The sequence below is a fragment of the Maylandia zebra genome, linkage group LG22 (assembly GCF_041146795.1).
Source record: "Maylandia zebra isolate NMK-2024a linkage group LG22, Mzebra_GT3a, whole genome shotgun sequence".
Taxonomy (NCBI): Eukaryota; Metazoa; Chordata; class Actinopteri; order Cichliformes; family Cichlidae; genus Maylandia; species Maylandia zebra.
Genome location: NC_135187.1, coordinates 22,380,888 through 22,395,004, shown reverse-complemented (window position 1 = coordinate 22,395,004; position 14,117 = coordinate 22,380,888). Strand labels below are relative to the sequence as shown.

The 14,117-nt window shown below is 43.7% G+C and overlaps 2 protein-coding genes across 2 annotated transcripts; both read left to right on the top strand.

Annotated features, from left to right (window-relative positions):
• Positions 1-215: 215 nt before the first annotated feature.
• Positions 216-4,946, top strand: hoxa3a (homeobox A3a). Its single transcript, XM_012918271.4, has 2 exons — positions 216-689; positions 3,194-4,946. The coding sequence occupies exons 1-2, from the start codon at positions 224-226 to the stop codon at positions 3,985-3,987; spliced, it is 1,260 nt and encodes a 419-aa protein (XP_012773725.1). The 5' UTR covers positions 216-223; the 3' UTR covers positions 3,988-4,946.
• Positions 4,947-8,078: 3,132 nt separating this feature from the next.
• Positions 8,079-10,275, top strand: LOC105940850 (homeobox A2b). Its single transcript, XM_012918273.3, has 2 exons — positions 8,079-8,864; positions 9,485-10,275. The coding sequence occupies exons 1-2, from the start codon at positions 8,501-8,503 to the stop codon at positions 10,195-10,197; spliced, it is 1,077 nt and encodes a 358-aa protein (XP_012773727.3). The 5' UTR covers positions 8,079-8,500; the 3' UTR covers positions 10,198-10,275.
• The last annotated feature ends 3,842 nt before the right edge of the window (positions 10,276-14,117 follow it).

Here is a 14,117-nt window from a genome sequence, read left to right as displayed (position 1 = left end):
TTGTTGGCCCTATCTTGCCTCCATAGTCTCCTGTGTCAGGGCTGCATTGAAAAGTAAGATGGATCGCCACCATTTCTTCTCCTCACAGTGCTTCTTGTAACCCTAGGTTCACCCAAGGAGGCCATTGGCGGAGAGGCGTCACGTGACCACGGGGTGCCAATGTTATTCTACAAGGGTGTCAAGACCCTGTCAGTTTCTGAAATAAATATTGGGAAACGGCGAGATGCAAAAGGCAACCTACTACGACAGCTCCGCAATTTACAGTGGCTACCCATATCAAAGCGCAAATGGCTTCAGTTATGATGCCAATCAGGTCCAATATCCCCGGGCCTCTCATGTGGAAAGTGAGTACCATCGACCTGCCTGCTCCCTGCAGTCTCCTGACGGCTCCGTGGCTTTGCAAAAGCCCGGGGAGATGGCGGAGAGCTGCGACAGGACCACAGCCATTCAGGCGGCGCAGTCCAAGGTTCATCCCGAAAGCAATCAACCGCAGGTGCCGGTATCAGGCCCACCCCCTCCCTCACAGTCCCCCGGTGCTATCAGCCAAAACACAAGCAACGGATCCAACCAACCAGTCAGTGCCAAGAACGACTCCCCGACCTCTACCGCTCGCAGCAAGCAGATCTTCCCCTGGATGAAGGAATCCCGTCAGAACACCAAGCAGAAACCCACCAGTAGCTCCAGTTCAGGTACTCACTGCATTAACATGACTGCTCCTCTAATATCCACACTCTTTGTTGGTCTGCAACCAGAAAGTTGCTCAAGTTTGGTTTAGAGAGGATGCAATGCACAAGGGGGTGAGCAGGTAAGGGCTTACGAGGAAAGGGGGGTGGGCCCACAACAGAACAATACTTCCCCTGGGAAGGTCACAATGGTGTGTTTTCTGCATCGGGGACAGGAAGTTGTTAAATGTTTTAAATCATTAATAATCAGTGTGTCATTGAATTACATTGCTATTGCTGTAATGTATAATTACCATAATCCCACACATACCCTTTACTATTACATTTATTTATTCTACACTGCAGTTGTAGTGAAGTGCAGTGTAAACTGACAGACTGGCTACACTGCATCCTGGTCAAAATCTGTAAGGATTGTTACAAATTATTTGCGCAATATGACGTTTTAGACTGCGGAAAAACTGTATGCCACATTAACAGTAGATATCACCATTTGTTGTCTCTTTTGCCCTGCAGCTGACCTGTCCCTACTGTAAACACACCTCTCCTCTGATCTCATAATGGTCCTGGACAGACAACAAATACACACAACAGTTGTTTCAGTTTGTCCTGCTGTTTTGATTAGCGAAAAACTCTGTGGGTCAGTGTGCATGTGTGGGAGATGGTCCGTATTTACTTAGAGGAAAGCTAAACATTTCGAAATGCACATCTTCCCACGAACTTCTTATTTTGTAAATTCAGTGGCTATATGCTTTAATTTCGGTGTGCAGGTTATAGTGCACTAATAGAAGCAAAGGCGCGTGGCTCATGAGTATCAGGAGAGGTGTTTTTTTTTTTTGTGTTTTTTAACAAGTCCCAACCCTTTACGCACGTTCATGCACGCAAGGTAGAACCTGCTGTTTTGGCGCCAGGGAAATTCGGGGTCAGGGGTTCTGAGTTTAGCTCTGGGTAGTCAACTCTTCTTCCTTTCTGTAAAAATAAATGGGTAATAATCTAATGACATTCCAGGATCTTACCATGTGCAATCGCTGAACTGCAAGGCAGTGTGGCGCTTTTCATTAAGTTTAGTTATTTCAAGTGCACCAAAGGTTTTTTTTAATTTGTTTTCAGCATCACATAGCCGATTTATGGAAACCCTTGATGCACGTTCAAGGTTTATAAGAACGGCAAATCTTATTATTGAGATCTCATTGTCAAGATGAAGACACTGTAGTGGTTTGAAGAGTCTTATTTTTACTTCCATAACGAAGAGTTAATTTCAGAATTGCTTTCAAAGACCTTTTGCGAGCTGGAGGATTTTCTTAATAAATTAAGCAGCAGTCTTCAGTTAATGCGTAATGTTCATAACTTTGTTACGCTGTTAAGAAGTCTTCATGACGTATACAACATATAAAAGCCCAGGCTTTATGAACAACTTTGGAAAGTCCTTTACATTTTACGCATATACTAATTCCAGAAACTTCTTTGTTCACTGGACAACTCAGGCCGGATCGGGTGGATCAGGGCTCTGTTTTTTTTTTTTTTTTTTTTTAGTTAAAATGCAAAGCAGACTGGTTTCAGCCTGAATTGTGCTTGGTAGGGTGCGTTAATGAGTTCGAAGAACGCCCAGTATTTATCATGAAAATTATTTATACGCACCTGTTACTCACGTAGGAAAGATGCATAGTGCTTGACACATACGTTACAGTTAGGATCTTGCATGACCTAAACTAAGTGGCCTTTTGACAATCAAGTCGTCAAAAAAGTAAAACTAAACCGATCCGGTAATAATCGTGTGATTCTAAGGCATTACGTCAAATCCACGTGAGCACTTATTTCTCATCCATAACATAACACAATGGACCAGATTATGTCATCCTGCATTGCTATTACTTTAGATTTGGGCGAAAGGCAGTGATAGTTATTAAATGTTGGCCGCCTGCCATAACAGTAAGTAGACTAGCACCTTGCAATTCTGCAGCCAAGATCCAGCCTCTTAAGCTTATCAGTGAGGGCAAGGCGAACTGTTTTATATACACCCTGAGGAATACATAATGCTTGTGTTTGCATTATGTGTGAGCTACCCTGCAACTGTGGGGGGAAATTAGGGTCAAGATGTTTTAGTAGTAAACCTGAGGTTACCTGATTCCATATCAGATACTGAGCCATTATTGTCCAGTTGCACTTTTATTTTTGGAAGTCTGTGAAGCTGTGCATGTAACTAGCTGGCTCATGGAGCCTTGATGATAACTCCTGTGATTTGCCATAGGGGAATGGGTTTATTAGAAATATTGAGATGTTTGGAACATACGCACATACGCACGTTATTAGTGTTAGTGATCATTATGATACATATTTAAGTGGGCAAACTTATTTAGTAAACTCCCCAGTCAACACCACCGCCCCCTCCTGATCGCAGTTTGCTAACAGCTATGTGTTGTCACATGATGTCGCCTTCACTCTCCTGTCTTTGCCTCTGTACCTCTCTCTGTATAACGAATTACTGACTGACATCCTCTCCTTCATCCTGACAGTGGAGAGTTGCCCCGGAGACAAAAGCCCTCCGGGGTCAGCAGCATCAAAGAGGGCCCGGACAGCTTACACTAGCGCTCAGCTTGTGGAATTGGAGAAGGAGTTCCACTTTAACCGGTACCTCTGCAGACCCCGGAGGGTAGAGATGGCGAACCTGCTCAACCTCACAGAGAGACAGATCAAAATCTGGTTCCAGAACCGCAGGATGAAATACAAGAAGGATCAGAAAGGCGTCGGAATGATGCCTTCTCCCGGTGGACAGTCCCCGCGCAGTCCCGTGGGCCCAGCTTCTGGTGCTGGCGGTGTGGGAGGCGGATACCTCAACTCTATGCATTCTCTCGTAAACAGTGTTCCATATGAATCCCAGTCGCCGAATTCTTACAGTAAACCTCATCAAAACGCATACGGTATGCCTACGTCATACCCCCCTCCTTTAAACAACTCCCTCAACAACTGCCCGCCCTCCCAGAAGAGGTATCCCGGGAACGACTCTGCCACGCCCGAGTATGACGCGCATCCCCTCCAAGGCAATGGCAGTTACGGGACGCACATGCAAGGCAGCCCTGTTTATGTCGGCGGAGGTTACATCGACTCAATGCCCAGTTCTGGGGCCTCTGTTTTCGGTCTGGCCCACCTTACGCACCCACCGTCCGCAAACATGGAGTATAATGGAGCAATCACAATGGGTAACAGTCAGCATCACGGAGTGTGTGATCCAACACCGACGTACACAGACCTAACGCCGCACTACTCTCAGGGAAGAATCCAGGAAGCGCCCAAACTGACGCATCTGTAGCAGTGGCGCTGCCTGGATCACTCCGCCCATTGTCTTATCCACCTCCAGACATATTACTGCTTTGTTTATGCGCCTCCTCACGGCTCCCACAATCTCTCTACTTTTGTTTATGTTCCCTATAGTTTTTTCCCCTTTTTAATTTTTTTGGTGTGTGAAGTAGCGTAGGAAAAATAATCACGACTTGCTTGAATTTGCTCGTGTCATTGTCTCACAGAGACCTTTATCTGGGCTGTACGCGGGAGGGGAGGGAGGGGGGCGCAGTATATGCATAGACTTATTTAATCTTTTTTAAATGTTTTCTAATCAAAAACTCAAACAGGGTATTATGAACACATGTTATCAATTTTCAATGTGAATTTGTCCGTCCTCTTATTTATCCGCAATTGAAGAATTATGTTTCTCTCTCTCTTTTTTTTTTTTTGTTGCATTTTGCATTTTGTTGCACTTATGTGTAAGCGTCCTTCAAGAGCCACGAGTTGGAATTAAGAGGGAAAATACGTTTTCAAAAGCAAGGGTCATAAGCTTACAGGCAACCCCTCCCCCTTGCTTGTGTTTTGTTCCATTTTTTGGACTTTCTAATGTTATTTATTTTGTTTGGTGTGAAAGATGAAAGAGTCCTTTAGTATTATTTGACACCCCCTCCATCTTTGTGTGGGTAGAAGGTTGGTGGAAAATTTGCGTCTCGGCCCTTTTTCAGCCCATACATGTTAGTCTGTATTAGCTCCTCAGCAGCAGAAAACCCATGTTCCTGTTAGAGGCTATGTTTCCATTTTTTTCTTCTTCGAAGGAGGTGTTTTATTTTTCTCAGCGAATGTAAAAGTCAATCAGTCATGCAATAAGGGTGGAAAAGAAGGACATATTACGTTAGCTGTTTCTTTATTGAAGTAATAAGAAACAAACTTTTTTTTCGATGTCATACATTCCATGCTGCTCCAGTTAGAACAAATAAATAAAAGAATTGAAATATACCGAAAGCATAGCCTTCGATTTTAATTTAGACTTGGCAGAAGCATTGCACACGATCACAAATCACGAAGTGGACTAAAAAGTATAAATACACATCTTTAGGTTTCTCTGCAATAAAATGGAGGTGAAAAAAAAAATCGAATCAGTTTCCAAATATATAGTCAGGCAAATAGACGTAAAAGAAAAGAAACAAAAATGTTTTAACAATAATAAATCATAGAGTAGCCTATCACACATATAAAGTGGCAATATATTTCTATTTTTTCATACAACATAACGTGGAATATTGGCCATAAATATTATCCAATAACATGCAGGCAAATATTGGCAGATATAGTAAAAATGCGTAATAAACGATGCATTCTTTTTTGTTTTATTTTATTTTATTTTATTTTCCTCCCCTTCACTTGATTCGAGGTGAAGAAAACTCCAGGGTGGCCCTCTCCCCTCCTCTCATCTGCGTGGGCACATCCATAATAATAAAAATGTCACCGGGGCCCTTCTGGAGAATCTGCAAGAAGACAACAAGCTAAATGAGAAATCGTTTAAAAAATAATCCGCTGATATTTTCAGTCAGTCAAATGCGGTCGGAGAGGATATAGTCTGAACTAGAATCATAACGCGGCTTATTGGTCTCATTATTCTACAGATTTGCAGATGCCAGAGTGGTAAAGCCAGCTCGGTACGAAGCAGCTCCGTTGTGAAGATGGCTACAACAAAAGGAATTATCAATTTAAAAGGTTTTTTTTTTCAAAGACAGGACATTATATTCTTTTTTTTACTTTTATAAAATTAAAAAGGTGCTACAAGAATTATTGTTAGTATTATCATTTTAATATCTGTCCTAGAATTTTTGCAGGCATTTTCAGTATTTATAAATTTCCAGTATACAACAGAGACACAGCTGGAGCTAAAAGACTACACTTTGGGTGTGCAATTAACTAAATGTGGACAGTGTATACATCATTATGTTTAACATGCTCCTTTTATTTCGAAACCAATGTTTACAAGCCTACTTTTTTCTACACTTGCTACATTATTTGCTCTCTTTAATTTTGCACTAAATAATAATAATAATAATAATAATTATTATTATTATAATTTCAGGCCAAACTGATTGATTTAAGTGGGCATGAACATTACTGGCCCTGACATATGGCTAGCAGGCAAAACTAGAACAATTGAACCATGGTGTGTCACTGCAAAAAAAAAAAAAGCTGATGGATTGAGTATTTCTGCATCCAACACAGCCACACACACAGAGACATCCACGCACACGCGTGCACGCGCTTTAACAACAAGGCAAAGATTTAACCCATAGGTAGCACGCTGATATAGTTTTAAGTGAAAGAGAAGACTTGGGCATCTTACATCCGTGGGAAAGTGGTTCTAAATCAGTCCTGCTATAAAGATAAGTGTGTAGGACAGGCTGGGGTCCACTAAAATGCAGCCACCCACTCCTTTTCTTTCACACAAAGCCTGTGCGTAATTCCCCCGAAAAAAGTCATCCGTCTTTGCTCCTAGCAACTCCGTCCGTCACCCCGCTTTCTCAGATGCTACTTAAACGAAAAGTGAATGTAGTTTAAAACGCATTGAGAATTCAAAGATAAAAGCCAGGTGAACACGCTGCTTCGCCCTACTCACCGCTGGCGCGTTACCGCCTCCTCATAAAAAAGGAAATGGTGGCATCTCGTGTAGCTGGATTCGTATTTATCTTTAAAAATATCCCTCCAGCGACAGCTAGACTATGTCTGTGAACAGAAACTGGTTCTAATCTGAGGGGCCAGTGTTTCTCACCGGCTTCCTGCCTGCATTTGATCCGGCAGAGAGTTAGAAGCCTTAAATGTGTTGTGAGGGCACCGAGCTGTCAGACCTTTTGGCGAGTAAGATTGATCGCGCGCAGGCTTCCAGGACTCTTTGTTTGGTATATAAGCAACAAACTGAGAGAAGCCTACCACTTCTCTTCTTCCATCTCCTACTCACCGAGCCACTTTTTAAAAAATGAAAATACGGTATGTGCTGCCTAACGAAAAAAATATCTCAAACATGGTTTTCACAGATTATTCTGGAAGAGGCATGAAACCAAACACGGCGGGGAAGGGCAATTCAATAACATTTCCATCCGCATAATAACGCTGCAAATGGATTCGTTGTAAGTGGTCGATTGTAACTGTGTTTGCTTCATTGCAATTTCAGGTAGAAATGATAATGGGAATACAATGAGAGGCTTTCTCAGCACTGTAACCAGTGCCCTTCCAGTAAATCCAGGCTTAGCCTGTGGAGTGGCTTCCTGCTTAATATGAAAAAGGAACCGTTTCAAAGATGTGCAAAGGCAGTAATTATGGTAGATTTTAGTTATCGAAAATTGTGACCAACACCAACAATGATAATAAAAGAAAAAGCTCCTGTGGGTTTACTATAATATTTGTTAGTAGCTGCACGTACACGGGCTTGCATGACCTCGTTATAATACCTTTTTGTGGAATAAACGAAACTGCCATGTGCCTTAATATCATATCTGTCAAGTCAGCATAAAAAGCCTATAATAGTAATAATAATAATAATAATAATAATAATAATAATAATAATAACAAAAATAACACTGTTTGCGAGCGCATATGCATAACACATGCCTGTGTGTCCCTGCGCAAATTTCTGCACAATAGCTGTAAATGTTCAACCACTGTTATGGGTTGGTGAAATGGTCTGAACGTGCCATATCTGTCAGTATTAACTTTATGGATGGGCCTTTTTATTGCAGCACATGCCAGCGGATGCACTGCATATGTCATTATTATGAAACCTTTAAAGAATCACATTCATCCTGGTGTCCAAACTCACCTCACAGTGAACAGACTTCATTGTTGTGGTTTGTTTCTGTCGAGAAATCTCAAAATCAGTTTTGAGCGTTTCATTTTTTTTTCCACCTCTGAAGGCTGACTCTTGATTGTATGAATAGCTGGGCTACTGGCGTGAAGTGTGTGTGTGTGTGTGTGCGGTGTGTGTGTGCGGTGTGTGGTGGGGGCGTTCTCCACTGACATCCTCAAACAATACGAGAAAGACGAGAAAGAGGAGTGCACGAATCCGCGCACCCAGGCTGTGCTCTTTCCCTGTAATAGTGAGCGCGTCAGCCATTCTTAAAAAACACATTTTGTAGCTTAGTGGAGTGGACTGCAGGGCGAGAGGAGGATAAACTCAGCAGACAAAGATGTAAATATAAACAGTCGTCCCCCCCAGCTGAGCGAGGCGTTCTTCACCAGAGTTTTGGATCAATCAGGCAGACAGTGGCTTCTTTTGATTAAACCCCAAATTGTCATTGGGCAGAGGTAATCATGTGACAGGCAATTCGGTCCAATTTCAACCTTGTCTCCATGAATTCAATAGTTTAATAGCAGCTCGGTCCCCATACGGCCGTAATCAGTGAAATAGAAAAAAAACACCACAAGGAGATTTTTTTGATGATTTTTTTAATTTTTCGTCATCACTGAGCTGCAATATTTTTTAAGAAATACGCGTGCAAACTTTCCTCGGCTCTCAGGGAGAGGAGATGAATTACGAATTCGAGCGAGAGAGCGGTTTTATCAATAGTCAGCCGTCGCTTGCTGAGTGCCTGACATCTTTCCCCCCTGTCGCTGATTCATTTCAAAGTTCATCAATCAAGAGCTCGACGCTTTCACGCCCGACACTGATTCCTCCTCCCTTTGAGCAGACCATTCCCAGCCTCAACCCGGGCAGCCATCCGCGGCATGGCCGGCCTAGACACAGCCCCGACGGATGTAGCCCGCTGCCTACCGCCTCCTTACCCCCGGAGTACCCATGGATGCGGGAGAAGAAAGCCTCCAAGAGGAACCACCTGCCGACTTCCACTGCTACTACCATCTCCAACGGACCCGTGTGCTTCTCTCCGAAAGGTGGGTTATTTCAAAGCAGAAAGAGCTGCTGTGATCTATCTTCACTCTCTGGTGCTAAATTGAAGACCTGCAAAGGCCCTTCCTCAAAACAACAAATAGGCTTTAAGTCGGTTCATTGTGGCAGATTTATGGTTGTTGCTTTGCAGTTATTGTGTGTGAAGCAATAAAAGGAAGCGAAAAAAAGTTTGGGTAAAGTTTGGTGATGTAAGATGATTTATTCCCCTAGCCGAGGCAGAGTTTTGATGTGTGACAGTAATGAAGAGTGATGGAGTGCCTTTGCCGAGGAGGGCAGCTGGAGCATTCATTAGTATCCCACACCAGCCTGGACCTCACTGCTTCTAAAGTGCACTGAGTTTAGTTCACGCTCACGCTGAGCCTTATTTTATCTATAAAACAATCTGATGAAGATCTTTACAGAGCGACGATTTTTTTTAGGGGGGTGGTGAAGGCTGTATAAGTTTGGTTCAGTATAGCTCCAGCGGCCATTTTGCTGCAGCGTGCTGTGAGCCACTCTCTGGTGGACTGTGATAGCCATAACGTTAGATTTATGAGCAGCAGGGTTATGTAACTGCTGGGTCCTGCGTTTTTAATCCCATGCTACTGTGCCGCTTATTTTCTAGGCTCGCCTGAGATCGTGGAGAGCGGTGGGGGAGGAGGGGGCTCCCGTCGGCTGAGAACAGCGTACACTAACACACAGCTTCTGGAGCTGGAGAAGGAGTTCCACTTCAACAAGTATCTGTGCCGGCCCAGGAGGGTGGAAATAGCGGCCCTGCTGGACCTGACCGAGAGGCAGGTTAAAGTCTGGTTCCAAAACCGACGCATGAAGCACAAGCGGCAGACCCAGAGCAAGGAGAACCACAACGGGGACGGCAAGGGGCTGAGCGCCGAGGACGGCATTCACAGCGAGGAAGAGGACGAGGCCCCCCAGTACGAGCAGAGCGGGGCCCTACTGGAAAGAGATACCTGCTCCTTTCAAAACAACACACAGCAGCTCCACAATGGAGAGTCGATGAGCTTTGCTGCTGCGCCGCTGAACAGCAATGACAAAAATCTGAAACATTTTCCCAACCCGTCACCCACTGTTCCGGGCTGCATGTCAACAATGGGCCCCGGCTCGGCATCTGGCCCGGACAATGGCGACAGTCCCCCGGCCCTGGATGTTTCTTTACACGATTTTCAACCTTTCTCCTCGGATTCCTGCCTGCAGCTCTCCGATGCAGCCTCGCCGAGCTTGTCAGAGTCTCTGGACAGCCCCGTGGACATTTCTACGGACAGTTTCTATTTTTTCTCGGAGTCTCTAACTACAATCGACTTGCAGCATCTGAACTATTAACTAGAATCAATCAAATAACCCTTTTTCCTTCTTTCTTTCGGGACAATAAATATCAGGCTACAACAACATTAACCCCGATGTTATTTGTATATTCGGCACATTTATTCTGTTGATATTTGACTTGACGATTAATACAAGGTAAGGATGAGATTAAATCACTGAAGCAGCTTAAACGTGGCTTGTAATTACCATAACAACTTGTTCTCTTGGAATGGAAATTATGAGTGTTTGTGAATAATTATACAATATTAGGCCTATGGAACCTGGTCCTTTTTATTTTTGTATAGCTTCCAATGTCTTGGATATTTTTGTTAGAATACAATTAACTTGCTACAATCTTCTTTTTTCTGGTGTTTGAGTGATTTATTATCCATTTTCCAGACTTTCCTTTTTTTTCTTTTTCTTTTTGCTTGAATTATTCATGTAGAAAAATATACAAAATAAAAATAATTTTTAAGAAGTAGGACATGGAGAGATAGAGACGTTATGCAAATTTAACAACAGGTTGGCAATGAATATAAATAGGCTAGACTTCGAAGTGTCGTTGAAGGCACACACGGTGTAATTTTTTTTCCCTAGGACTAAAATTTCTTTGAAAAGTTTGCCGAACCATAAAAAAATTAAATCAGTTTCCTGAAATCTTAAAACTTTGGAGGTTACACTTTTTATTAAGTCAAATGACGTATAATTGTACACAAACTGAAAAGAAAAACACTGAAAAATTGCAGCATTTCTTTAAATCTTTTGGATAATTCGCATTTACACTTAAACATAAAAAGATGGTTTTACACTGTTTGATTAAGCACCAACACGGATTTTTTTTATTTTCTCCTTCAAACTATTTTGCAGAGAAAGAGAGTGGGAGAGGGGGGAAAAGCAGCAAATATGGCAACACGAATCTAGGCATGACAGAGCTCTTAACATTGTATGCATGTTGCAGGCAAATACGCGAGCCATGTTTGCCTTCAGGAGCTCATAAATCACTCCGTGGCATGAATGAGACGGACATTAAGGAGACCAATTGTGGCGTAATGTGCACAAATAAAACCCCACTTACATTTTCATATGGGACTCCCCAATTCCTGGGCTAAAAGGGGCTGATTCTCTGCATGCGTTTGGTAATAATTCATTTTTATAGCTTGTTTAAACACGGCTCTGGCTCGGCGACAGCAGCAGCGGTAGCAGCCTGCTCAGGTTATGAGTCGCACACTTTCCCTCTTGTGTTAAAAGTAGACTAAACTCAAAACAGACTACTCGTGGACTAAATGCGATTCATCAGATAAATAATTACCAGTAAGAGCCTGCTTGCTGCATTGAACAGAGTCGGCCATCACGGCGTACTTTATTAAGAAAGTATCTGTACTTTGGGGGGGATTTTACAATCACTTTTGCACTTGTTTTAAAGGGCTTATAAAGTGTCTTGTTGTGCTGTATTGCACCTGATTTCACTTTGGGAAACACTTATGAGCTCAACTAAAAAAAAAGTTATAGTCCACTTAAACAGGTTTATCTGCAACATGCTTAAAAAGAAAGAAGGAAAGAAGGGAAAGCCGCATAGGCAGCCTGCCTGCACGGATCGATCCAGAAACTCATCTACACGCGCGACATTCAGAGGCTCCAACGTTTATCGAATAATCTGGAAGCCATAAGCAGCTCATTGACTGGCTGGACATTAGTCTTACTGAGCAAGTGGTCTGTGTTTGAGTTTAAGGAGGAGGAGAGGAGGGGATGTATGGGTAAAAGCGGGGGCAGATCTTGCACTCCTGCACTCTGACTAACCACAGGGCCAGTTTAACCAAATCATTCCAAGAGAGCGCGCCTTGTCTGCGCACATGCGTTCACACACAAAGAGCCAAGAAAGCTCCGAGGCCTGGCGAAGTTTCCATAATCAGGCAAGGCAAGATCCACTGCGCCCACTCACTACTTTTTCACAGGCAGCTGGGAAGACGGAGGAAAGGGAGGGGAGTGATGGGTGGAGGGTATTGACCCTACTCCCCCCTCCCTCCAACTGGTGGGAAGTTTGCACCTCTTATCTTTTAAACACTTTGAAGTATCATCGTTATGCGATTACCGGTATGCATTTCTATTTCATTTGCCATACTAGTGGTAGAAGCATCCGCATCATTTACTTGTGTTAAAATTCACAATATCAGACTACAGTCAAATTCTTAACTAGAACAACTTCAGTGAATGAACACCTCCAAAAAAGTAATTATGTGGTATTGCTGCATAACATCTCACATTATTGCACGATCCTTATTATTAACAACGAGTAAGCATCATCTGAATGATGTGCTTGTCCACGTGGGGCGCCTTTACACACTGTTGTATTATTTAATTAAAAGTGAGGCGTAAACAGTGGGCTCTAGTAGTCCCCTCTGACATGTAGTGGAGTCAAAGCAGCGCAAAGAATTGTAAATAATTGATACAGTGACAAAAACACCAGCTGTCTTTGATCCATAACCACCGCTGCGTAAAGTGTTCCCTGGAATGTATAGCGATGAAATATCTCCAAGAATACGATCATATATTTTCTCCAGAGGTTAAAAACATTTGGAGATTTCGAGTGCATGACCACATGCGACCTTTGGGGGCGCTCATCCCTCCGTGTGAGCCTCTCTCACTCGCTCCCTCCCTCCCTTCTTCCCGCTTCATTCCTTTTGCTTCCTCAGTGAGAGGTTGGGCATCTGCTGCCGCTGCCGCCAGTCTCCCACGCACAAGCTCTACCCCTTCTCAACGCCGCTTGTCGTGGGCATTAATTTCGCCAACAGCTTTATTTGATGAACTTAACAGGATAATCAGCCTACACTTGCACCTCGGGCTATGTGGATGCATTAGCTCCACGACTGGCCTGGCGTTATGAGATCATTTGATCACTATACATGCATAATGAATACATGTGGGAGTGAAATCAGGGTGGATAGCAGACCCTATGACCGGAGCAGAGGGTGGAAAGAAATTAATACCACATCATCTTAATGTTCTATGTGTTGTCTTGTCGCTTCATCACCTGTGACCTCCCGGCAAAGCGAGCAGTCATATACGTCTAATGCGACCTTGATGGGGAAACAAAGTTGTGCAAAATAAAAAGGCGGTCTGTGACGGGAGATACGTTTTCTGTCTTTTGCTTCCCTTCACCGTCACTCTGTAACAATATTTTTCTCAATGTTCACGCATGAAGTGAAACATTTCGCAAGGGAATGTGACATTAATAGCCCACAGATAGCCCGTGGCAGTGACACGCACCCATCCATCCACCCATCCATCCAACTAGAAGATAATGACACCGTTATACACATGAAATCGTAACTGTTATGCGCACGTGTCACCACACACACACACACACACACACACACACACACACACACACACACACACACACACACACACACACACACACACACACACACCTATTCTCGTCTCTGTTCCAAAAATACCTACCTGAGGTCAGAGTGCTAGGTCGTCCTCATGGCGAGGGTGCAGAGGGACAAACGTTAATCTCCCTCTGTGGTCGTGGAAGAGCGCACAGTGGAGCTTAGAAGAAACAGTTTTAACAGTGGCCCCGCTCTTCATGCGACCCCGAAGCTGTCCACCGCTGTCTGCCTCGCAGCTCATTGTTTGCTCGGCCAATACATTAGTGGCGACGCGCGTCACCTTGATCGACGAGTGCTTGGAATTTAAATAGCCCCTCAAACACCAATCTGTCACCAGCTAAAGGGATAAGGACAAGTACCTCACTGGCTGACCCGGGCCCACGTGACAGAACCCGTTCATTGATATCGGCCCGTGCGACCCCCTCCCTTCTCTGATAAGACCTAGTATAGGTAAAGATTGGCACGGTCACTCGGGGTAAGAGGGGAGAAAGGAAGACATCAGGGGGTTGTCTGTGCAGAGGACGGTCCCTCGTTCCGGTTAGAAAA

What these genes read in the sequence shown, in the direction of transcription:
- hoxa3a (XM_012918271.4), top strand. Translation starts at nt 224, where the DNA reads ATGCAAAAGGCAACCTACTACGACAGCTCCGCAATTTACAGTGGCTAC. An exon ending in CACCAGTAGCTCCAGTTCAG is followed by an intron (nt 690 to 3,193) that starts GTACTCACTGCA and finishes TCATCCTGACAG; the next exon opens with TGGAGAGTTGCCCCGGAGAC.
- LOC105940850 (XM_012918273.3), top strand. Translation starts at nt 8,501, where the DNA reads ATGAATTACGAATTCGAGCGAGAGAGCGGTTTTATCAATAGTCAGCCG. An exon ending in CGTGTGCTTCTCTCCGAAAG is followed by an intron (nt 8,865 to 9,484) that starts GTGGGTTATTTC and finishes CTTATTTTCTAG; the next exon opens with GCTCGCCTGAGATCGTGGAG.